Here is a 27,419-nt window from a genome sequence, read left to right on the forward strand (position 1 = left end):
AGCCAGAAAACTTTATGATTCTGGCATCGAAAATGTAAGACCGCAGCGACTGAAACGTGCAGTGCTGGTTCGGGATTAACAGGAGCTTCACATATAGAAACTATCCAGTTTAGTATACATATGATACATGATGCTTTTTTTATGGTTTATTTTATTTTCAGCGGACCCGCAGAATCAGCAGATGGTGGAAGACGTGAAGGCTGCTCCTTGGTGTTGAACTACAGACGAGGAGCCCCGTGCCCATTGGCTTCGTGGAAATGTGGCGAGGGGGGAGCGGGGCTTCCTGCGCTATAAAAGCGGAATGTGCGCGCGTGGAGAGGACGGTACCTTCAGTCAGTCGACCGGTGCGCATCACAAATATCCACACGCAGACACGCACAGCGAAGCCATGAGTGAGGTAGGTTCTTCTTAGTAAACCGCTTTTTCTGCTTTGTGTTTGTACTTTGGCGTCAGAGACAACTGATACTCCGGACTTGGTATAAAGTTATAAGAGCAGAGCTGCAGATTTAAATAATAATAATAATGAACTCTTCGCTTTGTCCAACACTTTTGATGCTGAGATCATCGATATTCAACTTTGGTGTAGAGTTATAAAAAAAATAACATGCACACATGTTTAGCATGAAGAATAAACTCAGTGTGCGCTTTTCTCGATTTTTTCCCACATTGCTACATTTTAGGCAAAAAAGTGATAAACGTTAGTGTTACAGTGAGTCACAGCCTAGATGAATATTGCTTCTGTTGTCATGACTGGAACTGGTGTTCCAGGCAGACTCTGAGCATACGTGATGGGATTTTTGCAGCTCTGATGATCTTAATCACTTCACAAACTTAAAATGACGGCCAGCACAGTCAGGTTGTTGGAGCCAGTCCTATCAAACCGCTGAACTCTGTGTGTGTGTGTGTGTGTGTGTGTGTGTGTGTGTGTGTGTGTGTGTGTGTGTGTGTGTGTGTGTGTTGATGTTTTACTGATGAATATGGCTAACAGTGACATTTCAGACTGAAGCAGAGGCAGCATTGACCTACACAGTCTGATTTCGCACAGAAGTATTCAGATGTGATAGAAGCAGCCAGTCTGATAATGTCAGAGTGGAGATTAGAAGCAGGAGTGTTCACTGGCAGGGTAAGTCCTGTCGTCTCTGAATTATTCAAGGCTAGCTGGGAACCCAGAGAAATAAAACATTCCCTGAGCATTCACGAGGAGCCAAGGCTCCAACAAGCCCGCTTGTTCACCCCAAGAACCCGGACTGACTAAAACCATATAATACAAGGATACTTTTAACCTGTCTCCAGCTCTGAGTCCACTGTTGGGCTTTATTATGCAGTAATTGTTTCAAAGTGGGGTTTATCACTCGATTAGTGCTTCCAATGTATGTAAATTGTGATGAACACCAGCTGTCACTACCTTATGAATCTTTTATTGGAGACTTGTTATGTCTTTTTGTTCACTCACACACACACATGCACAAACTCAGTGACTTCTCTCCTCCCCTCCTGTGTGCTGCTTACAGAGTGAAGTTAAAGTCCATAAATAAGACATTATTACACAAAGGAAAAGTCATGAAATAAAATTGCATAGCGCACATCAGTGATGGATTCTTGTGTCTTTAAAAACAGCAAGGCCAGGGCAGGAGTCTGTTGCTCTGAATGAATAATTAAATGCAAATCAATGGTGGGCTCCATGTACCTTTAAATACTGCTCCTCCAGCTCTTTTTTGTTCGTTTTTATTGCGCTCAGATTCCCACACAGTTTTAATGCTCGTCAAGATAACCGGCATTCCCAGCAGAAGCAGAGAAGACTCACATCACTATAGAATCATTAAGTTGTCCAGACAATGGGGGAGACCATCAAAAACACAGAGACTTATTTCTCCAGGGACACTTGATCTTACCATCTAAAGCAAGTGCAGGCAGTGTATATAAGCAATAAATATGCCTATAAACACTGTGTAACTGCATTACAGCAATCTACCGAGGCGAAATCCTGTTTCAAAGCCAGACAGCACTCATACACCAGCCAACTTACTGCCTGGATTGGTAGTGTTTTAAAAATCAATGCATGTATCACTGTCATATTAAGTCTTACACTGTGCTATGATTAATGAAAAAAATAGGCCATAAGTGATCCCCTGCTGTATTCTTCAGGCTTGGACTGATTCATCTTTGGCAATGTCCACAAACATCAGGCAGTCGGAGGCTCCTGTGGTGAAAGTGGCTTAAATGTGCTGCCTGTCACCATAGTGATGAACAATTCTGCATTTCCAGCCTGTAACAGGCTTTGAAATTACATTAACAGCATTTTAGGCTGGTGAGGACTGCATTGCTGATGATCATGTTGCATATTATCCATAAATCTCTCAAGATTTTGTTTCTCAAACTCAACCAATGTCTCTGAATTCTCGAACTTATCATCATCTTAGCATCGTCTTCTTATTTAAAGCTACATAAAATAGATACTTTCTTTTAGTTGCTAGTTGCCGTATACATGTCTAATGGGAATCATCAAGTGTAAGTAACCTAGCGTCGCTTGTAGTTGCTGTTGTGCTGTTTCGAGTTTTAGTCCTGTTTTGTTTGTTTAAGCCTCCGGTTGTTGAACAAAAATTTAATTAGATTGCTCTCAGTGGAGAGGTTTCAGCCAGCTGTTTGTGGTTGCCAAGATATGTCCGTTCCACTTTTCAGATTTCCAGCTAAAGATAATGATTCCTTGTGTAGCCCAGTTTCTCACCTGGAGATTTGCCCACAGTACCCAGCACCGTGGTGGCTCAGGGGAAAAAGTGCCAGCCGTCATGGTCATGCTACATCTCCTCCCTTTTGTTTGATTAGTAGAAGTACATTGAAAGTACAGTGTGTACAGTAGGCTGCTCCACAGGGGCAGATCAATGTAAGAGAGAGAAAAACACATCTGGATTGGTCACATAGCTACTGGATAATTGTAAAAAAGATTTCCTCTAACAACAATTTGTGATTTCTGTATTCAGTTGGTTACATCTTTAATGATTTTTTTTCCTGTTTCAGTCACTGAGAGCAGTGAGGATGCCACTGCCCGGCAGACTGTAGGGGCTTTACACCTGGGTCATGTTTTCATTTGTAACAGTATAAGACCTCTATTTTGGTGACATACTGCCACTGACCCATTCTCAAGAAGCAGGTGAGGAGTCAGATGGTGTTTAGTTTAACAAGATAAACAACTGTTGAGGTAAAACCCAAATTTACCATGAAAATTTTTAAGTTCTTTATTGTTATAGTAAATATCAGTTTTCTTTTACTTTTCCGAGGATGTGTTGTGAGCTGTCTGAGTGGAGGCCTAGAGCTCCATCTCTTCCATCTTCCCATCACTCTGTCTCTAACTCCAGACACCTTTTGAAGGAAACGCATTTCCACCACATGCATCCCCAAGCTCATTCTTTAAGTTACTGCCCACAATATGCGGTAATGTAGATCAATGAGTAAATTGCTTCACCTTCATGCTTAGCTCTCTATTCATGCCAACAGAGTGGTGCTATGCGATACTGTACTCCAGATCTCTCCCCCTACTTTGCTCTCTCCCTACTCATGAACTCCTCCCTAAACGTGAGCAGGTAAGCCATTGTTTTATTGCTCAGAGGCATGGCCATTGGACTTAGTGGTGCTAATTCTCCCAGCCACTTAACACTGGGCCACAGATGTAGCCTTAGTGTATGTTCAAACTTGGTATATCAGCAGTTATTGGGTGCGTGTGCTGTCATTAATGCTTGTAGAACAATAAAACTGAAGTAAAATTATTTAATATCAGAAAAAATAAAGGGACAAAGTTTCATCTAAGAATCTATAGTGATTATTATTGGTCATTGGAAACACAAAGACCTTTTACTCTCCCAGAGGTCTGAGGGATCTTCCAGGAATGGTGATGCAATTTTCTTTAAAACAGACTGATCAGTAGGCGGTGATTTCATATGTGTTGATCTCGTATCTGGAACATAACCTGCTCTGAAGCAGGTTTCCAGCTACCATGGCAACATATTCCAGTAGGAAGTGAACCACCTTTGTTGTTCAGAAAACCCAGAGTTTACCCTGAAGATTTCTGGATAAGATGAAATACTGCTTTGTAGCACAGGCCTCTGCTGGCAAGGTCCAACACCCACCAGGAACATGTCTACCTTTTTGCAACATGAGCTAAGTTGTCACTGTGATAGTACAACTACTGAATGGATTGCATGAAATTATCCATCCATTTTCTGCTGCTCATCTAATTCAGGGTCACGGGGGAGTTGGAGCCTGTCTCAGCTGACATAGACAATGGACAGATCACCGTGGCTAACACAGAGACACAGACAAGCATTCAAACTCACACCGATGGCCAAACTAGAATCACCGATTAACCAACCCTTATGGTGGTACCCAGAGAGCACCCACAGAAAGAACATGCAAACTCCACACAGAAAGGCCCCGGCCAGGAGTTCAAACCCAGGACGCAGTGCTAATCACACCCTCACTGCTGGCCTGCACCGAGTTAAACTGGCATAAATAATGTCATTTGCAATTGAGTGTTCAGACTTTGTTGTGGTAAATAAAGAAACTTGTAGGACAGTTATGTCCTTACCCTGGCACTAACTACAGAGACTGACGTTACTTATGACTGCATTCAGGCAGAAGTCTCAGACCGTTCACTTTTTCGACTTCTCGGTACACAGTGTTGATAGCACAATGGTGAAGTCATTAGCAAAGTTGTCACATAGAATGAAGATGCTGGGGAATAAAGTTTTCCTGTGTGGATTCCCTCCAGGGACTCCAGCTTCCGCTGGAATTCCACGTTTTTCTGGAAAACAGGCAGGCGGTGATTTCATATGTGTTGATCTTTTATCTGGAATATGTTAGGTTCTGGTGAGAGAGACTGACTGGCTGGACTGGTGATCCGTCTAGGATGCATGACAGCTGGGATACATCCTGTGACTGTGAATCAGACATGAATGGATAGATCTTTTTAACTTATTGGTGTACAATGTCATGATGTACTCTGCAATAATAACCATCAGGAAGATGGACAAAGCCACACAACTGAGACTCACAATGCAATAAAACAGATTTAGCCCTGGTGTCAAATTGTGCAGCAGCTTTTAGTGGACACCTCCAGCTGCTAAAAGCTAGTGTGGACAAGACTGTACTCAGAAGTGGAAATCTGATTTTCTTGTAATGTCTCTGTAATTCTGCTGCAGGTTAATCGCAGCGTGCTGTGCTTAAGTGCTGCTTGACATTACCGTCTTTTTAGGATTTGACTAGCCTTTTAAATCAAAGTCATTTTCATTGTGATGATTCACTTTAAGCATGTTGTTGCGTGTGGGCTGTGGCGTGTACAGTGTGCGGATGATTAAATGGCAATTTCTTAGTCATCTGTTTAAAATCTGCTTGAAAATGTAATTATTGAAAGTTGGCCACAAGGCCATATTAAAGGGGATATCCTGTTTTGTCCTTCAATCAGTGCATCAACATTTAAGTGGTCTCCTGTTGTGTTCACCTACCTCACACTTTAATTACATCGAGAGTGGTGGCTATCATGGCTGCTTGGCAAAGCGTTAGTCTCATCATCCAAAGTGGACTAGAGCCTTTTTTATTAAATTAATGAGATAAGAGTGTTAGAAGTTGCTGATCAGTGTAAAAAGGACAGCAAGCTGAGTGGGGAAAGCGTTCAGGGATAGATTTTCCTTAAAACTCCTTTTTGCTGACTGAAGACTGATGAGGTGATAGAGATGTGGACTAAAGTGATGATTAGAGGAAAAAATCTCTGCAACTCGGAGAAAATGTTCAAATAAATTTTGATTGAAATATTGTTGATTCTATGTGATGTTTTTTTCTTGCTCATTGACCATAAATGTCAATTTATGGTCAATTCAATCTCCAATTCTCTATATGAGATGTTCACACTAACCCTAATCCTGCTTTAAACAGTGAGCAGAGATTACACTAAAGTAATTTGGTGGCATTCCTGGTTTCTGCTCATGGAAAATGACAAACAACAGCGGGAGAAGAGTGGGATGGGAAAGGCTAACGTGGCAAAAAATAAAACTGACTGCAGTTAAATGACCAAGATGGGATTTGTAGGGAACCTTACAGATGTACAGGTTTACTCCAAGGTTCCCAAAATGCCATTCATCGCTTCTCTGGGGAACTACAAATAATCTTTGATAGGAAGAACTATTCTCATACTGTGCTGTAATTCGCTTATGGCTGACATAAAATGCAAAGTCACCCTAAATTGAAAGGGAAATCCTAATTTATCTAACTAGTTATAAACCCATCACATCACCCACATTATGCCCCTTGGAGATTATTGACTTTCCAGTCTCCAGTATAGTGGTATTACCTTTCTCTGAATGAGAACAGTAAACGACTCTCTTAACCTTTATGTGTAAATCAGAATCAGCAAATGACCTTAAACTGTTAAAGCGATATGAGATTCATTCATCTGTTTGTTAGTTTGTTCATTTTTACTAAAACGGTTTGCCACACCACTTAGCAGTTCATATCATAACAGCATCATCCATTTGGGAGAAAGTACCCACAGAAGCTGAGTGTTTGTAAATTCCACTGGGATATTTCTGGCATACAGGATGGAAGAACGTGAGCTGGCTCTAATCTCTGTAGGTTTTTGGAGATACATTATAGTCATTCTGTGCAACAGTGCAGCACAGTGTTGCTTATTATTGTTTGAAATTATGTATTCAGTGTTTACAACTGCTTTTTTTAAGACTACGAGTATAGTTTTTTATGCACACTCTGCCTAATGCATACTAATGCTCTTTGGGAAAACCCTGCTGATCTTTTACTACTTTTACTTGAATGACTCCAGCTGGAAAATACTGCACACTGCTACTTCCATATATTGAAAATATGCTGTTTTACATGTTTATGTGAGAAAGACACTTTCCATTGGGCACAGCATAGCTGCTGGAGTTTAATGAGTTTGAGAGGTTTAATGAATCAGTACTTGACAACACAAATCATTGAACAATGACATTTTTTATAGTACAAGAGAAAATGGTAGCAGCTTCAACTGAAGCTGTCGCTGAGTGCTTTAATTTCAGTTAAATTTTCAATTCAACTTTATTTATATAGCGCCAAATCACAACAGTCGCCTCAAGGTGCTTTATATTTTAAGGTAAACCCTACAATAATACATACAGAGAAAAACCTAACAATCATATCGCCTCCTATGAGCAAGCACTTTGGCAACAGTGGGAAGGAAAAACTCCCTTTTAACAGGAAGAAACCTCCGGCAGCATCAGTTTTTCAGCATCATTCCAGGCCAGGATGGTTCAAATTTTAAAGCTATTGCACAAATGCAAGAAAGCAGTCCTACATATTTGTTTAATATAAGCATCCGGGTCAAAAATGAATCCAAAATTGCACATGGTGCTACTGGAAACTAAGATTATGCTATCTAGGTAAGCATTTGATTAGAAGCCATACTTATAAGATTTAAGAGTAAAAAAAACCCTCAGTTTTATCTGAATTTAGAAACAGGAAATCTGGTCATCCAACCTACTGATGTCTTTAAAACATTCATGCATATTAACTAATTGGGGTGTTGCTAGGTATCACCTGCACAGCCATAAAAATTTATGATCCATCCATCCATCCATCCATCCATCCATCCATCCATCCATCCATCCATCCATCCATCCATCCATCCATCCATCCATCCATCCATCCATCCATCCATCCATCCATCCATCCATCCATCCATCCATCCATCCATCCATCCTCTTCCACTTACCAAATTCAGGGTTATGCGCTGCTGGAGCTTATCCCAGCTACTACAGGACTAGAGGCAGAGTATACTCTAGATAGCCTAACAAATTAATTATTCTGTTCAACTTGCCTATTTTATTCAATCAAACATGCAAGACTCCCCCTATTTATCATTAAAGCTTTTATTACTAATGAGCATAATGTATATTAAAAATTACTTACATCACACATGTTGGCCAAGCTTGTTTACAAGAGAAGCTAATCTGCTACGATGATTACTGAAAGTGCTCATTTATCTGCCAATGCTATCTCTTTTTCCACACTTTGTGCAGCTCTTAACTGATCTCAGAGCAGTGAAAGGACAGTCAGTGGCTTGTCTACGAAGCTAATCTCCCATCAAGCTCCATGCACTCTTTAAGGGACACTGGCAAGTCCATGAGAATGCCTGTCAGATAACTATAGTGAAGTCAAAGGTGCAATATTTCCCTCTTAGATGTTGTGGAGTAGAAACATGAATAAAATTACATTCCAGCCATGCGCTACTATGCCTAACTAAAATGGTAAACGTGGTAAAAATACCAAAAACCTGGTTTGTGGTTTGCTGATGTGTAACCTTTTTATCGTGCTTATATAAGCTCTTCGTACAGCCTCAGAGCTATAAGCATGCCTTTAGCCTCATTCACTGGTGTTTTAATGCCGTGAGTGCTGATGTTTTACATAACCCACAGACCTGGTTGTACCAAAGCTGTAGTTCTCAGTGTGACGTCCTGTACAGTAAAAAAAAAGAAGAAGCTATTTTTATATTGTTTTTTCTTTTTTTTAAATCTGGGATGAATGTGTAAAAAAAAAAAAGCCTAGTCCATCAAGTGTGTCATCCCTGCTCAGGTAGTCAGTCATCGCTCAGCAGTGTCACTCTTCCATGCTGTCATCGCTGTTTCCAGTCTGGTGGTGGGGACGCTGCTACACAGTTGTAATGGTGCTGGGATGAGCTGTCTGTGACCCAGTTTTGCTGTCTTCTCGTTAAATTGTTAATAGATCCTGAGTGCAGCATGGAGTCTCTCTAGGGAGCCTGAGCTGCAAAAAGAACCAAAAATAGCCCCCCACACACTTCCAAGGTAATTTATTTATTTTACCAATTGCCAAGTCTCATGAAATCAGTCATTGAGAGAAAACATACATGAGCATCACATGAGGAAGGAGTGATGGAAACAACAAATCTTTAAAAGCTGCTACCGCAGAAATAAATGTAAGCTTCTGCTGACACTGAAACCAACCCGCTAAAGAGCAAATTCTGGATAGACTCCATCTGTATGCTTGCACTGTGGCCCAAAGAAACAAAGAGAACTTGATGATACAGGAGTTTTATTAAACTTAATTCACTTCCTTACTTTTAGACAAACAATGTTTTAGGTCGTTAGCCACAAACACGCAAAACAAAACAAAGAAAAACAAACAAGCAAGCAAACAAAAACAAGAATTATATGAACCTTGAAAGGCTTTGATCATTTAAAAACGGCCAAACTTTTTAATAAAACCTGTCATTTCAAGTTCACGTGTTTCCTTGCACTCCGTGTAGGATCACATGAGGGGCATTTCTCACACATTTCCTGCTCAGGCTTCTCAAATTTGCATGAACATTTTATGGTCCCAAGTTTTAACACATGCAGTGAGTGCTCTGAAATCTTAGCTTCATATATCAAATACTTTGAAACATACTGAAAGTGGCCAAAGTTTCCTTATGGTACTCTAATTATAACTCAGAGCAGAAAATATTCTAAAAATCTGATGATGGTGGATTTTAAAATGGAAGAATAAACACATATTTAATAAAATTATTTTCTGAATTATAATTAGAGCACCATCTGGTTTTTTGGACAGGACAATCTAAAGATATTTTTGTTTTTGTGATACAACTTGTTATATTTGCTCAATCCAGCATGACAGCTGATAATGACATTTTCTTCAAATATGTGATTAATTATGTCACATCAAAAATAGTCTACATACTTTATTTTATAGTATTCTGTAATTCAACAATGTACCATTCAGAAATCATCAGTAATTATTTTTTGCAGTTTGAATTTGTATGATTTTTTGTTCAAATATGGGACTTTCCAGGAGTGCTGGATTTTATTATTTTTTATTTTAACTAGTCAATATTTTGACATTTTTTGATGTATCTGTCCCAGATCACACATCCTGATTGTGATTCATTTCGATGGTAAGAAAGACCAGTGATACAGGAGCTCAAAGGATGAGAAAATTAATAACTTCTGGTGTTTATCAAGCTCTGTTTGTTGCCAGTCAACCATGGTAGGCATAGTGGCGCACACTGTACACTGTACAGGAGGAGATCATCATTAGCAATATAATTATTATCACTGCCATCCATTTGTCAAGCTCCCTCTGTTTCTGGCATACGGGACTGGAAGCCTGCAATAGTCGTGGATCCTCCTCGGGGACCATGCAAGCTAAAAACAATCTACATAAGCTCCACATAATCTGCTCAAACACCAAGCAGTAACACAAACTCAGGTTCAGTTTAGCTAAACATGGCATTGGCACCAGAACGTGTACCAGACTCATGGTCTGCTCTCATCCAGCTTCCTGCCCTAACTCCCCGGATTTGTCTTTATGTTTGTGCTGCAGGGCCAAAGAATGACAGGACTTCTGAGTAAATGCAGAATCTAAACTGCAGAATCGATCAGTTCAATTATGTTTTAACAGCTAATGCTACTGATTGACCTGGTAGTTCAGCTTTCCATACTACATTGTGCCAAAACTTTAAACTAGCAAAAATCTCTTTGCTCAGTGTCCATAAGTTTGGGTCAGTTCTCTTTTGATAAAAACGTGAAAAAACTAGTGAAAAAAAATATTGAGTAAATTCAGAACAGAGCGATTAATTAACCAAATACAAGCTCTCTATTATTTAAGCAGAAACAAAAACACACTGAAGTTTCCCAGTGTAGAGAATACAAAGCTTGTGCCAAATCACCAGCTGACCTCTGCTTAGAAGACTGTAATTATATATATATTACCTTTGACTATACATCAAACATCTTTTACTTCATGAACCCAGCAGGTTCCAGATGTCTCTTCCTCAGCCTACATTCAAACTAATGAGATTCCAGTTGTTGCTCTGAAATATAGATTAAATGTAGTTCTGAGAGTAACAGGCCTCAGAGTCTGAGCCATCCCCCTTTCAAACCTTATTTAAGCACTTGCTTTTTATGTATCCTATTTCTTTCATGCTTTAATTTTTTTTTACTCCTAAGTATTATTTCAAATCTTCTCTAAAGTACTTCGCAAAGTGTTTCCTATTGTAGAATATAAATTGCTAAGAACTTTTCTGTTTTCTTTTCTTTTCTTTTTCTAATTAGATACAACAAACGTGTCTGTGGTACCTGCTCCTTTGGCAGTTTTAATAATCATGATAGCAGGCATCTCAGCTTGGTGTCCCAGCTTATGTCACATCTGTTCCTTAAAATGTCAAGGTCACAGCTGTCAGGTGTGAACATTAATGGAAAGTGGACAGCTACAGGAGGTTAGATGTGCTTTAATGACAATGATAAAATATGGGAGGAGGGATATTTGATCATGTCTTTTAGAGCTAATTGCAAAATATAGAAATACGACAGAGCCAGAATGCAGTAAAAACAGTAGGAGTGCTGTGCAAAATAACAACAGAACTTAAGATCAAGCTAGTCTTTCTCTAATTCTTTAATTGGTCTTGAGCAATACTTCTCCAGGCTTTATGAATGTTTTCCAAGCTTTTTCTTTGGAAATTGGCTGCTTGTATTTTCAGTCCAGTCCTTGAACCTGAACATTTTTGGTGGAATGTCTTTTTTCTTGTTTTTGTTTTGTTTTGTTTTGTTTTAGCAACATAACATTGAGTTATGAATCATTCAAGTATAAAAATGTCACCTACCTATGAACCAGTGTTGTATTTACACATCAAAGACAGCAAAGAAAACAATTGAAATTGTATCTTTATGCAGTAGCAAAACAACTGGTGTCACAAAAACGCACCATATCCAGACAGAAAACACACAATGGAACACTATCAGTCAGGTCTGGACTCCCTAGACTCCACACTTCAACTTTACTGTGGGATCATCTTGTCAGAGAACCAAAGGTGAACATGCAAGCAGTGGCGATAGCGAAAGTAGATGAGTTTAAATACCTGGGTATGGACCGTACACAAGAGAGGTGAAGAAGACAAGTGTCAGGGGTGATTAATGAGCAGCAAACATAAAAGGGAAGTTTAAAAAATGGTGGTGTGACCTGCCGTGATATATGGCTTTGAGACGGTTGCACTAACAAGCAACAAGAAGCCAAACTGGAGGTGGCAGAGCTGAAGATGCTCAGATTTCTGATGGGAGTGACCAAAACGCACAGGATTACAAATGAATAAATCAGGACAGAGACCGCTGATCTTGTACTCCTTACTATCATCACTGGGACCACTTTGTACTTGGCTTCCACATCTGCTCCAGCTGTTCCTTCAGCCTCTGGTACGTCTCTATTCTGTTCTGATGTTGCTGTTCACTATGAATGTCCCATCTATCACAATTACCATCTTCTGCTCCTTGTTAACCACCATTTAGTCTGCAGCAGCTTGGTTTTTCCTCCTGTTCCTTGTCACTGTCTGTCTTCAGCTCTCTGAGGCACTTTTGTAGCAGCTCATCTTCTTGATATTTTCAAGGATGATGTGTGTTTCTTTCTGGATGATGGCTCTGACCATCGCCAATCCTTATCCTCTCTCTTTCCATTGTTCGTAGAGACTGAGGGCACCTTCAGATGGACACTTCCATGCATTGTGAGGAGTTTTTGTGTCTTTACAACAGTGGCCTCCTGTGGCTAGCTTAATATTCCTGCTGGAATGACCTGTAAAGCATTTGACATGATGTGGCTGTGGCTGACCGTAATGAATCATTATCACGGTTGCTGATGAGCCAGGTACTTGTACCTGTCCTGTATGCTTGCTTTGCCTTCTGGCAACTTCACTCCTTCAGTCCAGATCACCATGATCATGATTCAGCCGCACTTTTCCAATCTGAATGACATTCCAACATCCTTACTGTAGATGCTGGTAAGATGGATTAGTGGGTCTATTTTTCACTCACTCTTGGCATACAGTTTGATCTCATCTATGTAGAAGAGATGGCTGATGGTTGCTCCACTCCTGAATCTATATGCATATCCACTCTTTGAAATGCTTAGAGGTGAGCCATGTGCAGAACAGCAATGGGGCCAGTTAATCACCTTGGTCATCCATCTGCAATGCAGTCTTGAGCTCCCTTTCCTCAACCCCCACTCACACCTTGTGTCAGGTGACCTCAGTAGTTCAGAAGAAGGTCAAATAACCGTTTCCCCCAGTGTAACTCCATGAAGTCACACAGAGGAAGTGTGGTGTTCCTTCTTGTGCATCTCTGTCAAAGATCAGTAACTCCTTCATCATGGTTGATGCAAGTCTGCAAGTCCTTCCTCTTCTTGATTGTGATTGGTTGGTGAGACAAGAGTAATGGTGACAATTGTAGCAGTGTTCTGAAAGTTGAAAGATGTCCTGGCCAAGATGGTGGTGCCAATTTAGATTTGCTATGATGGATGGAGTCTTCTCGCTGACCCAAAAAAAATTCACTTACTTGGTTTGGATTTTAAGTCAGATCAGCACTGCTGTTTTTCCCCTTTCTCTGGTATTGCTTTAAAGTTCCTCTGTAAAATTAAAATGCTGCAGTAAACACATTCCTGCCAAACACAGTGACAATGCTGCTCCCTCAACTGAACTGAGGGCACAAGTGATGAGAGTCAAACCTAAGTAAATGCTGGGATGGGCCGTAACAAACAACTCAAATGAAAGTCCCTCGTTGATCCCTAAAGTCATCTTATGATATCGAATGCAGGCGCTCTCTTGTTCTGAAGTTCTAAAGAATGTGCTGAAATTGAAGAGATGAAACCTCTGCTGAAGAAGTGAAATGGAACAGAGCATGAAATAGTGCAGAGAAAATGTGCTAATGTGTAAAGAGTGTGCACATTAGATGTTCAGCCGTTATGTAAGCTGTGAAAAATGGAAGAATGGAGTGGGCATATGAGTACATGTTGGAGAAAAGAAAGCTGTCCTCCAGACTTTAAAGGAAAACATTTTATTTATATGTCATCCACTACTAAGGCTGAACATACTTTACTGCCATAGCTTGCAGTCCCTAATATGATGTGAAAAATACACCTGGTGATGATGCCAGAGTTGCTATGATAATGATAATACAGCTCTTGTTCCATCTCCGTCTTAGGCTCAAAATGACTTTTTGAGACAAAGACAAAAATAACCTCACTCAAAGTAACCACACACACACAGACACACACACACACACACACACACACACACACACACACACACACACACACATGCGCGTGTGCATTGATGCCATGCCTTCTTTTAGCCCTCTCATGAAAAGCTGAAATATAACCTGATACTGTTATCTATGTTATCGGTGGATCTCTGGGGCTGATTAATAGGATGGCACAGGACAAGAGCAAAGAAAAGACTGAGGAAAACAGATTCGAATGTTTGAACTGTGCATCCAGTTCTGACCTGCAGTTTTTTACTGGTGTCAGCTCTGTTCATCAGTCTTGATTTCAGTTTCAGTTTCAGTTTAAATTTTATTTCTAAAGCACATTTAAAAGACCCAGGCACATCAAAGTGCTTCACAGAAGAGCCGCATTTGTGAAGATGGAGCAATATTGTGCTCCATCTTCACATTGTACTGAAACAATTGCTCAACTCTTATTGTCATTCTGCTCCTGGATCTCAGCTCTGGCTGAATGCTCGCTTGTGGTGGGTGGAGGTGTGATGTATGGCACCATCACTTCATGGCACTGCTCCTGCCCTCCTGAATAACAGAGCACAATCAAGCAGCTGACAGTAAGCATGATGCCAGGAATCCCAGCAGACTCACTTAGATTTCTGCATGTAAACAGAAAAACAGATGGCCAAGATGCCAAACAAGTTTTTCTTCCACTTGCTCTCCTGATGGCATAAGGAGACTCTGGGGGCGAGATATTTGGCTTCATCTAGGAGTCCAGGCAGCAGAGCTACAGAAACCCTCTATGCCCATCGAATATTCTCTGCTCAAATGGTTTTCATCTGAATGTGTCGCCGCTGTTTGTGCAGCTTATAGCAGAAGACTGTCTTCCTTCTCTCACCCCAACCGGTCGCAGCAGATGGCCCCGCCCCTCCCTGAGCCTGGTTCTGCCGGAGGTTTCTTCCTATTAAAAGGGAGTTTTTCCTTCCCACTGTCGCCAAAATGCTTGCTCATAGGGGGTCATATGATTGTTGGGTTTTTCTCTGTATGTATTATTGTGCGATCTACTGTACAATATAAAGCGCCTTGAGGCGACTTTTGTTGTGATTTGGCGCTGTATAAATAAAATTGAATTGAATTGAATTGAGCTGTGATTTTGCATGGCTGTGGCTGAATTGCTGTCAGTTGCTTTCACTTTGCTATAATAACACTAACAGCTGACTGTGGAATATTTAGTAGTGAAGACATTTCATGACTGGACAAGTAACATCCTATCACGGTACCACGCTGCAGTTCACTGAGCTCCTGAATTCAGTGATTTACATGGGTGGGTGAATACTTTTGGCCATATAGTGTATTTATTGAGAAAGAAGAACTCTGACGGCATAGATGCCAAACTAAAATGATACTTTATACTTTATATAATTATACTCTACACAGGCACAGTCAGTGCATTTCAATATCAAGCACAAACGATAAGCCATGCCTTTTTTTAGCATTAAGTATTGGCACGATTAGCAGTAAACTGCATGTTGCAGCACTTTTTATATTTTATAATAAATATATATCAACAATCTAACCACTTTTTTGTATGCACCACCAGCTCAGGGCCCAGTATATTTTGGTATGTAGACTAGAGCAGCCAGTGATTGACCCGCTAACCTTTGACCTGTCCTAGTGCCTGAGCCACAGCCACCCCAAATAAATGGTGGGAAACCAAAGCTCCATATGAAGCAAGCTCTCTTAGAAAAGCAGACTGATCTAAGTTGTGAATGTGAAGCAAGCCTCAGCTCACACTGTGAGCCTGGATGCAGTCTTACTTTGGGCGAACGGTATCATCCCGTCAGGGGAGAACTCTCAGGAGCTGTAGGAGCAGGCAGAGCAAACTTGTCTCTGCTGCAGAAACAGGGATTATAGATCAACATCCTGGCTCGCCTCACAAAGAACCGCAATTCTCCTTTCAATTGTTTTATGTGTTGCTCACGTCTGTGTGACTATAACAGATGCTTGTTTTGTTTCAGGAAACGATCAGATTGGTATTTGGGGGAATGAACAACATATTTTGTGTTGAAGGCAGGTTTACATGTAGCGTCTCAGGCTGATGTTAATTGTAATTTTTAATTGCTCATTCTTTCTCTTCTCATTTTTGCAGAGACAAGCATCTGGCCCAATGACCGGAAACAGCAAAGCATCTGGCCAAGGTATTTTTAAACAGAATATTAACAATGTGAAGTTTTTACCAAAGATTAGATTGTTTAAAAGACAACCATGCATAAATCTTTACACACTAAAGTGACCTCAACACCACAAACACAAGGTAATTTTCTCATACATTCTCTACTTGCATAAGTGTTTTTAAAGCACATTATAGGTTTTATATTATCCACAGCTGTGAACATGGTGGAAAAGATCTACAGCAAAATAAGCACATTTTTTGTATTTACTAAGCACAGTTCTTGAGTAAATGTACCCACACTATGTGACGTGTAACTCAGAAATAAAAAACAGAGTTCAAGTGTTTGGGCATTTTTGCATATTTAATTTTAAGATATATTCTTCTTTAAACCATCAAGTTAAAACAACAAACTGAGAGACAACTGTGTGCTGTGAGGAGAAGGACCCAAGTGCTGACACGAAAGAACAAAACTTGAGCTTAAAAAAACCGAGCTGTTTATTCAAGGCTGGTGAAACTACAAAACAAAAGGGCAATGGTGAAACTAAACTATAACCTAAACTGGGTGATCTAACGCTAACACAAAAAAACCTGGAACATGAACGTGGAAACCCAGCATGAAAAACCTGGAACGTGAAGACTTGGCATAAATACATGAAATCCCTGGAAACATGGATGTAGTAACAAGCACACATAGCAGGAAAGCAGGCTAAGCAGACAAAGAGACACTAAATACACACAGGAGGTGATCAGGGGAAGTGGACATAATGACGCCACAGGGGAAGTGAAACTAAATACACTGAACATAGAACACCAGACCTCTTCAAAATAAAACAGGAAACATAACAGGACGCAGACATGACACAAAGACTAATGAGGGACACGCACACTTTGGAGGTGTCCAAGTTCATAGGCTGCATCCTCCTGAGACCGCATTTATTCCGATTACATCACAGCGACGCGACGAAGGCTGTCCAAATTCGCAGACTTCTCCGAATGCAGCCGATAAAATGCGTCCTCCTTTTCCCTGAGTTTGAAGGATGGGTTGGGTGTATCCTTCGTGGCCCACCATATCCCAGAATTCATAGCAGCCAATTCCAGTTTCCAACAATGGCGGCCGCTACTAAGTTTTAATATTACTCTTATTAATCTTTCTGGGTCACAAAATAAACTTTTGAGATATTTCAGGCGAGAATGTAGCTGTGTAAACTTCAAATATCTGCTCGCTTTATCAAGACATCACATATTTGCAAAAGTGCGCCGACGTTTTCGGAGACGTCTGTTACCCACCAGCTCGATAGCTAGCCGGGCGATAACAGCGAACTCCCCACACATCGTTTTCAGATCCCCGCGGTCTTTCGCTACTCAGGTTAAACATGATATATAAGTCACTTACATAAATTAAAAATGTTCTTGTTTGGCTTTTTTCAGTGTTTGATTTGTTCCTGAGTAAATCGGTTTGGCTGAGATTAAAGTTATAGTTTTCACACAGCTGAATAAACATCAGACGGAAGACTGATTAAACAGAAGTGTGAAATGGTCGAGCGTTTACTCCAGTGTCCTGTTATATTTTAGATACAAAGGAGCAGACAGCTAACTTTATTAAACTCCACCGAGACAGCTGGTGACTCAAAACTGAAGGCTAGACGGTCCAATTTCACAGCCACCCACTTCCGGCCTATCCGGCCTTTGGAGGACCTGGCCTACGTAGACCGCCAAGGCCGGGTCCTCAGGAGGATGCAGCCTATGGACACCCCTTATAAATACAGAGGCCAAAAGGGGACTGGGGATGAGACACAGACATAAGCACAAACAGAACTCAAAGTACTTGGTCAAACGACCCAGGACCAATACAGTTAGTTACAGAGCTGAAGCTGGGCATTTTAATATGGGCGTGTATCTGGACCCATGACCTCTGAGCCAGCCTCATGTGGCTGTTAGAAGAACAGTAATTTTTGGCACTGCTGCTATGGCTTCATTTTTCATTCCCAACTTGACAAAAACACAATTTTTTCTGCCATATCTGACATCTTTAGACAATAAGAAGTGTTACAGCCTGTTTTCTTAAAATAAATACATTAATAAATACAAGTATATATATTTTTTAATCCTCATATTTGAATGTTTTCTCTGCAATTTAAGCATTGTTATTGTGAAAGTAGATATTGATAAAATTAAATCTAACATTGCACAAGTGTGCTCCAGTATACCTGTCATGCTTTACTTATTTAATTTGAATAGTTGATTTCAGTTTGTTTCTTCACTGTTTATCTGAAACAACACACCAGCTCTTTCTAGCATGGCAGTAACTCTCAGGAAGACCTACTTTGTAAACTGGGCCATGGTATTGTTGGCATGATGAAGTAATTCTAATCCCTTGAGTTATAAACAGCAAAATTGGACTCTGAATACTTGGCAGAATCCTTTGAAATTCATAAATGGTGCTAAGTGCAGAACTATCATGCTGGCAAAATGATAGTGTGGAAGAACAAAAGACTGCTTCTAATGAACCTCACACCAGTGAATGGCTTTTTTCAACGCCTGAGCTCAGGTGAGAGAATCAGTCTGGCTTGTGGGATTATCAGTCGCTAACTAAGCTTAAAAAAAGATATCCTGTCATGAATATGCATTCAGCAACTGTTCGACCATGGAGAAGGTGTCATAAATCTTGTAAGTAAATCTAAGTAAGTCACTGTAGTCTGCACATTTTCTGAATTCAATTTCACGGCACTCATTGAATGTAATCTCCTCCACTCCTCGAAGGTAACATTCTTCTCACACAATCAATGTAGCAGGTTATTAGCAGCCCATTCACTGCCAAACAGCTCCATAGTCCATTCAGCACAGAAGGACCACATGTCATTTCCCCTCTGTCTCTGGGGCTGCTGATAACCCTGTAAAGACCCCGTGTTGAAATGGATTTTTGTCCCAACCTTTTGGGATGATGAAGTGTGTTGCAGCTCTGGCTCGGTCCAAAGGGGGACATCACAGCAGTGATCAGGAGAAATTTGAGGACACTAAATTGAATTTGACACGTGTGAAATGCATTCTTGTGACATTTGCCCATTTTGGTCTTTCCTTTTAAGAAGCGGTAGTAAGCTGTGTGCCCTTGAATTCTATGCAGGAAAGAAAAGGCACTTACAAAATGAATAATGCTCAACACATGACAATATCAGGAATGGCAAATCCAAAGGTGACATGTGTTGCATAGATTGTATAGAAACCTCCTTCACATAGATGGAGCCATACAAATGCTGTCATTTTCCTGTTTGCTTGTTTTGGCATAACCACTCCAATGTCTCTATTCTCACCTCTTCCATTTTTTAATCCATTCATATAAATTACATGCCAGGTTTCAGCTTCAGAAAGAGGGAAACCTAAAGAAGCAATTTCTCACTGTAGCAGTTTATATTTGTCAGCAAGCCTCTATTCTGGGACCTTCCTGCTCTTCCATGTGCATATGCGGACAGTGGCGTGAAACAGGCCCAGAGAACAGCAAACATGGTGGCCCATTGTATGGGACTGTGGGACGAGGCTATATCTCTTAAAAATACAGAACATAACATAATAAATTTACTTTACAACATTCATGGACTGTACCATTTAATATACTCAGAATTCTAAGCAACATTTAAACATATGGGAATTGTTACCTTTTATTTCTTAATAAAACTTTCTTTTCTTTTCCGGCTCCAGCAGATAGACATAGATATCCAGCAACAAAGTTACTGCCAAAGTCCACAGTGCCTTGCAGTCTGGGATAATTTACATTTCCCTTCACTAATCATTGTCCATATAATCTAAGGCTGCTGTAATATATATATAAATGATCTGCAGCAATGATTTACAGATGGGATTCATTCATTGGTTCAGCAGTATGACATACAGTATGACCTAAAGCGTGATGTGCTTTTAAAAGTTTCTTTGTGGTGTAAAGGGCATGAGTCATGTGGAGCAGGTGTGATTATAAAGAGTGATGGTGTGTGTGTGTGTGTGTGTGTGTGTGTGTGTGTGTGTGTGTGTGTGTAATAGAGAGAGATGTGCAGTTATGAAATATAAAGTTGTTGTTCACTGTCATCCAAGGGCTTCAAGGTCAACAAAAGGTACCATCTAAGCGTAAGTAGGCCATTTGGAAAAAATCACCTTTCATGCAAGAGTGCACAACCACGCACGGAGCACTGTACTGCATGAAAACTGTAATACTCGAATAAACAACTGACCTTTTGTTAAAAGTGAATGAATGAGCATGATGTTTTTTTTTTATTGCAGTGAGAACTGAAGCGATATCCTGTAAAACTGATTCTTTTCACTTTTTTATAATCACGTCATGTTCTGTGATCAAGCAGCCAGCTGCACTTCTGTCTTCTCTGTTTATCCCTGTCTGGGCACTTCATCTTTGAATCTATTAATCAGAAGCTTGTTTCTTAATTAAGTACAGTGCATCTCATTCCCTTCACACACAGCACCCGGAGGCTTGAGGGAGTTGAGGGTTCTGGCTTAAAGAACTAGAATCTTCTCTGCTGCGCTGTGAAGAGCACATTCCCCGTTTGCTTCTTTTGTCAGTTTGTCAGCTTCTGCTCTGTCCTTTTACTGAATGTCAGCCATCTGTAATGACATTTACATCTAACAAGAAAGAGGTCACTTCTGCAGCACTGCAACAGAGCAGTAAAAATTGACTGCAAAACCTTTACTAAATGTTTTCTTTCTGTGTTTTGCAACCGCTGTTTATACTGTTTTGTCCATGTCCAATAATGGCTCGTTTAATGGCTTCCGCATCCCCAGAGTTTACTCTTTGAATCTGTAAAACATTCAGCTTCCCTCAGCTGTCGAGGATCTCCAGCCTGACGAGGATAAAAATTAGGCCCATGAAGCTGCTGGATCAGTGTAAAATAATGGTTTGAAATATTCTTTCTCCTCAAGTGTGAAGCTGTAGTTTGTTTTAATATGCAATCCTTGTGACATTAAATACAAAGAGACAATATAACATAAGTAGAAGCAGTATTCATGCATATGGTCCAAGAAGCGGCTTTACGTTGCTCTCTGTGTTAGGAGTAGAGCTTAGCCAAGTTTGTCAAACTAACCAGCTAGGCTTCATCTCAAAAAGCTTTTATGCAAATTTACATATTTTTGTAAAACCAAAAGTATACAATACCTGTGACAACTAGGAATAAAAAACAGCCTTGGTTGCTGAACGTTCTCTTTCACAGGATAACAGAAACGTAGCGTTTTGGACACCAGGGGTAAGAAATGTTGAGACTCCCACACTGTTAAAAAAAAAATCCTAAAAAAAAAAAAAAAAAGTAATATTCCGGCAGCTGGGGCACCAAAATAATACCAGAAAATAACTTTCTCATAAAAATACGGTTATTTTCAGTAATGACAATACAGTTTGTTGCCCTAATTTTACATGGATTTTGCCTTTTTCAAGTGCTTTTAAACATTAAATTAGGAACATTTTAATGTGATTAAAGAATGAAATTACCTATAAACAAGGTCAATGAATGCGGCAATATGAATAATAATACTTAAATGTACAGAAATATACAGCTAACAGTTGGTTTAAATAATTCAATTCAATTCAATTTTATTTATATAGCGCCAAATCACAACAAAAGTCGCCTCAAGGTGCTTTGTATTGTACAGTAGATCGCACAATAATAAATACAGAGAAAAACCCAACAATCATATGACCCCCTATGAGCAAGCACTTTGGCGACAGTGGGAAGGAAAAACTCCCTTTTAACAGGAAGAAACCTCCAGCAGAACCAGGCTCAGGGAGGGGCGGGGCCATCTGCTGCGACCGGTTGGGGTGAGAGAAGGAAAACAGGATGAAAGACATGCTGTGGAAGAGAGACAGAGATTAATAACAGATATGATTCGATGCAGAGAGGTCTATTAACACATAGTGAGTGAGAAAGGTGACTGGAAAGGAAAACTCAATGCATCATGGGAATCCCCGGCAGCTCACGTCTATTGCAGCATAACTAAGGGAGGATTCAGGGTCACCTGGTCCAGCCCTAACTATATGCTTTAGCAAAAAGGAAAGTTTTAAGCCTAATCTTGAAAGTAGAGATAGTGTCTGTCTCCGAATCCAAACTGGAAGTTGGTTCCACAGAAGAGGGGCCTGAAAACTGAAGGCTCTGCCTCCCATTCTACTTTTAAATACTCTAGGAACAACAAGTAGGCCTGCAGAGCGAGAGCGAAGTGCTCTAATAGGGTGATATGGTACTACAAGGTCATTAAGATAAGATGGGGCCTGATTATTTAAGACCTTGTATGTGAGGAGCAAGATTTTGAATTCAATTCTGGATTTAACAGGAAGCCAATGAAGGGAAGCCAAAACAGGAGAAATCTGCTCTCTTTCTAGTCCCTGTCAGGACTCTTGCTGCAGCATTTTGGATCAGCTGAAGGCTTTTCAGCGAGTTTTAGGACATCCTGATAATAAAGAATTACAGTAGTCCAGCCTGGAAGTAATAAATGCATGAACTAGTTTTTCAGCGTCACTCTGAGACAGGATATTTCTAATTTTAGAGATGTTGCACAAATGGAAGAAAGCAGTCTTACATATTTGTTTAATATGTGCATTGAAGGACATGTCCTGGTCAAAATGACTCAAGGTTCCTCACAGCATTACTGGAGGCCAAGGTAATGCCATCCAGAGTAAGAATCTGCTTAGATACCATATTTCTAAGATTTTCAGGGCCGAGTACAATAACCTCAGTTTGATCTGAATTAAGAAGCAGAAAGTTAGCGGCCATCCAGGTCTTTATGTCTTTAAGACATTGCTGCAGTTTAACTAATTGGTGTGTGTTACCTGGCTTCATGGATAGATAGAGCTGCGTGTCATCTGCATAGCAGTGAAAATTTATGCTATGTCTTCTAATGATGCTGCCTAAGGGAAGCTTGTATAATGTAAACAGAATTGGTCCTAGCACTGAACCCTGTGGAACACCATAATTGACCTTAGTGTGTGAAGAGGACTCTCCATTTACATGTACAAATTGGAGTCTATTAGATAGATATGATACAAACCACTGCAGTGCAGTACCTGTAATACCTACAGCATGTTCTAATCGCTCTAATAGGATATTATGATCAACAGTATCGAACGCTGCACTGAGGTCTAGCAGGACAAGCACAGAGATGAGTCCACTGTCAGTGGCCATAAGAAGATCATTTGTAACCTTCACTAAAGCTGTTTCTGTGCTGTGCTGAGCTCTGAAACCTGACTGAAACGCTTCAAATAAGCCATTCCTCTGCAGATGATCTGTTAGCTGTTTGACAACTACTCTTTCAAGGATGTTTGATATGAAAGGAAGGTTGGAGATTGGCCTATAATTAGCTAAGACTGCTGGGTCTAGAGATGCTTTTTAAGTAAAGGTTTAACTACAGCCACCTTGAAGGCCTGTGGTACATAGCCGATTATTAGAGATAGGTTGATCATATTTAAGATCGAAGAATTAATTAATGGCAGGACTTCTTTGAGCAGTTTTGTAGGAATGGGGTCTAAAAGACACGTTGATGGTTTGGAGGAAGTAATTATTGAAGTTAACTCAGAAAGATCAATTGGAGAAAAATAGTCTAACTTAACATCAATGGTACTAAAAGTAGCTGTAGATAATATTACATCTGTGGGATGATTATTGGTAATTTTTTCTCTAATGATAAAAATTTTATTTGTGAAGAAGTTCATGAAGTCATTACTAGTTAACGTTAAAGGGATTGTTGGCTCAGTAGAGCTCTGACTGTTTGTCAGCCTGGCTACAGTGCTGAAGAGAAACCTGGGGTTGTTCTTATTTTCTTCAATCAGTGACGAATAGTAAGATGTTCTGGCTTTATGGAGGGCTTTCTTATAAAGCAACAAACTATTTCTACAGGCTAAATGATGATCCTCTAAATTTGTGACACGCCATTTCCTCTCCAGCTTACGAGTTATCTGCTTTAGGCTACGTGTTTGAGAATTATACCACGGAGTCAGGTACTCGGATTTGAGGCCTTAGTTTTCACAGGAGCTACAGTATCCAGAGTCGCACGTAGTGAGGAGGTAAAATTACTAACAAGATAATCGACCTCTGTTGGAGTAGCGTTCAGATAGCTGCTCTGCTCTATGTTGGTACAGGGCATTGAAGATGATAACAGTGGGTGGATTATATTCTTAAACTTAGTTACAGCACTTTCAGAAAGACATCTACTGTGATAAAGTCTACTCTCCACTGCTGTGTAATCAATTATTGTAAATGTGAATGTTATCAGGAAATGATCAGACAGCAGAGGGTTTTCAGGAAACACTGTTAAATGTTCAGTTTCTATGCCATATGTTAAAACAAGATCTAGAGTGTGATTAGTGGTGGGTGGGTTCTTTGACAGTTTGAGAGAAGCCAATTGAGTCTAATAACAGATTAAATGCCATGTTGAGGCTGTCATTTTTAGCATCTACATGGATGTTAAAATCACCCACAATAATTATTTTATCTGAGCTGAGCACTAAATCACATAAAAAGTCTGAGAAATCAGAGAGAAACTCTGTGTAAGGCCCAGGTGGACGATAGATGATAACAAGTAAGACTGGTTTCTGAGTTTTACAGCTGGGGTGGACGAGGCTAAGCATCAGGCTTTCAAATGAGTTAAAAGTCTGTCTTGGTCTTTCGTTAATTAATAGGCTGGTGTGAAAATTGCTGCCACACCGCCCCTCGGCCTGTGCTTCGAGGTTTCTGGTAGTTAGAATGACTCGGGGTGTTGATTCATTTAAACTAACATACTCATCCTGCTGCAACCAGGTTTCTGTAAGGCAGAGTAAATCGATTTGTTGATCAATTATTAAGTCATGTACTAACAGAGACTTGGAGGAGAGAGACCTAATATTTAATAATCCACATTTCACTGTTTTACTCTTTGGTTCAGATGTGGATACTGTATTGTTCTTTCTTTGTGATTTTTTATGTTTAAGTTGTTTATTGCTGGTTTTTAGTTTGTTTTTTGTCTGTTTGGGAGCTGACACAGTCTCAGTGGAGATGGGTTTTTGGGGGGGTAGCAGGAGGAGAGAAGCTGCAGAGAGGCGTGTAAGACTGCAACTCTGCTTCCTGGTCCCAACTCTGGATAGTCATATTTTGGGGGTTTAATAAATTGGTCCATATTTCTAGAAATGAGAGCTGCTCCATCCAAAGTGGGATGGATGCCGCTCTCCTAACAAGACCAGGTTTCCTCCAGAAGGTTTGCCAATTATCTATGAAGCCCACATCGTTTCTGGGACACCACTCAGACAGCCAGCAATTTAAGGAGAACATGCGGCTAAACATGTCACTCCTGGTCTGATTGGGGAGGGACCAGAGAAAACTACAGAGTCCGACATTGTTTTGGCAAAGTTACACACCGATTCAATATTGATTTTAGTGACCTCCGATTGGCGTAACCGTGTGACATTACTGCCGACGTGAATTATGATCTTACTGTATTTACGTTTACCCTTAGCCAGCAGTTTTAAATTTCCTTCAATGTCGCCTGCTCTGGCCCCTGGAAGGCAATTGACTATGGTTGCCGGTGTCTCTAGCTTCACATGTCTGAGAACAGAATCACCAATTACCAGAGTTTGACCCCCGGCGGGTGTGTCGCCGAGTGGGGAAAAACGGTTAGACACATGAACAGGTTGGTGGTGTACCTGGGGCTTCTGTTTAGGACTATGCTTCCTCCTCACCGTCACCCAGCCGCCTCTTTCCCCAGCTGCTTGGGGTCTGCCGGGGAACAGCTAGCGGGCCTCACGCTATCTTCGGCTGCACCAGCTACAGGGGCCTGGCTAGCTACGGGTGAATGAAGGGTGCGAAGCCGAGTCTCCAATTCAGTAATCCTGGCCTCCAGAGCTGCAAATATGCTACATTTTTTACAAGTATCATTACTGCTAAAGGAGGCCGAGGAGTAGCTAAACATCTGACACAATGAGCAAGAAAGTGCAGGAGGGACAGGTGAAGTAGCCATGGTGCTAACGAGTCGGCTACGAGCTGAGCTAAGCTAAGCTAGCGAAACAGTACAGAGACAGTGAGTGAATACTTTGGCTATAAATTAGGTAGTGAGTACACAGAAAGGGTGATTCAGATGAAGCACGTTTAGATTATACTATGAAAAATGTATCTAAAAGATTTTAATTAAATTGCTAAGCAGATAAGCTACTCAGAAACACCACTGTGCTTGAGCAGGAACAGGAAGTGATACTCTACCACAAAGCGAGCCAACACCAAGTGACAGCGCCACCAGAGAAATCTTTCAGGAACTTTTGATATGTCTATGAACTCCCCTCTTGAAAGTCCTGCTGTCCTCTCACATTCCCATGTCTCCTCTCTCCCCAGAAGAAAAGAAGAACAACCTCCCCCAGGATTTTGACATCGACATGGACGCCCCAGAGACGGCGAAGGCTGCTGTGACCATCCAGTCACAGTTCAGGAAATTCCAGAAAAAGAAGCAGGATGTGAAGTCGTAGAGTGGCATCTCCTAGCCTCGTCTTCAGCTGACGTGGGCCCGGTCATGCATGTCATTTAAACTGCATCATCATGAGCTGGAAAGGGAGGGTGAGGGCGGGATTCCTGAAGGTGGAGGTAGAAGGGTGCGGTTAAATTGTACCTTTGTGAAAGTGTGCATAATGAATAACTTTACTATATACAAAATGTTGCATTATTACTTTCTTGGTGTATGTATTTAGATAATAATATAATTTTGCTATTTCTTTTTTACTTCAGTGACACTTTACAGTTTGGTTTCACACTCACTGCACACCCACATAAACAGGAAGCTTAAATATGGGAGGTCTTCTCATGTAATGTTAAACAGCGATCTTTGATTGATGCTATAATCTGGGTCACAGTACCAGCAAAAGAGTTGGGCTCCACTGGAGGCCTGTTATTGGCTTCTTCCTGTGGCTGAGCAGAGTGATTCCATACTGTTACAGTGTCTTTAAAATCCAATCAATTTAGTGTCTCTAAATGTGTTCACATGTCGCAGATCTCGTCTCCGACACGCTTTTCCCCTGATGACGCTCTCAGTTGTATCTTTGTTGAGACTGCAGATGTTGTGATTGTGGGTCTTTGCCTGTTGTGGTTCCAGTGTGATTCTTCATTGTTAGATTGGCTCACGTGTATTGTACAAGCACACACATGCATGCATGAACGCTCACACATATGCGCACACATGCATATCCACTTCTACAGAGAAATAAATAAAGACAACAGAAAGGA

General features: G+C 40.6%; 1 protein-coding gene across 3 annotated transcripts; it reads left to right on the forward strand.

Moving 5' to 3' along the window:
* Nucleotides 1-228: 228 nt before the first annotated feature.
* Nucleotides 229-27,419, forward strand: pcp4a (Purkinje cell protein 4a). 3 transcript variants are annotated; one of them, XM_039618063.1, is made up of 4 exons: nucleotides 229-397; nucleotides 16,180-16,228; nucleotides 20,284-20,316; nucleotides 26,541-27,419. In XM_039618063.1, the coding sequence occupies exons 1-4, from the start codon at nucleotides 302-304 to the stop codon at nucleotides 26,666-26,668; spliced, it is 306 nt and encodes a 101-aa protein (XP_039473997.1). In that variant the 5' UTR covers nucleotides 229-301; the 3' UTR covers nucleotides 26,669-27,419. The 3 variants fall into 3 exon arrangements, with proteins under 3 accessions (XP_039473997.1, XP_039473998.1, XP_039473996.1); XM_039618062.1 differs by having other exon boundaries at nucleotides 246-397; nucleotides 26,538-27,419; XM_039618064.1 differs by lacking the exon at nucleotides 20,284-20,316 and having other exon boundaries at nucleotides 234-397; nucleotides 26,538-27,419.

This window comes from Oreochromis aureus, linkage group 10 (genome assembly GCF_013358895.1).
Source record: "Oreochromis aureus strain Israel breed Guangdong linkage group 10, ZZ_aureus, whole genome shotgun sequence".
Lineage (NCBI taxonomy): Eukaryota > Metazoa > Chordata > Actinopteri > Cichliformes > Cichlidae > Oreochromis > Oreochromis aureus.

Excerpts from the sequence above, each read along its gene's own strand:
- pcp4a (XM_039618062.1), top strand. The coding sequence starts at position 302 with ATGTGCGCGCGTGGAGAGGACGGTACCTTCAGTCAGTCGACCGGTGCG. Across the intron at positions 398-16,179 it reads ACAGCGAAGCCATGAGTGAG|AGACAAGCATCTGGCCCAAT; the intron begins GTAGGTTCTTCT and ends TCATTTTTGCAG. Across the intron at positions 20,317-26,537 it reads ACAAAAGGTACCATCTAAGC|AAGAAAAGAAGAACAACCTC; the intron begins GTAAGTAGGCCA and ends CTCTCTCCCCAG.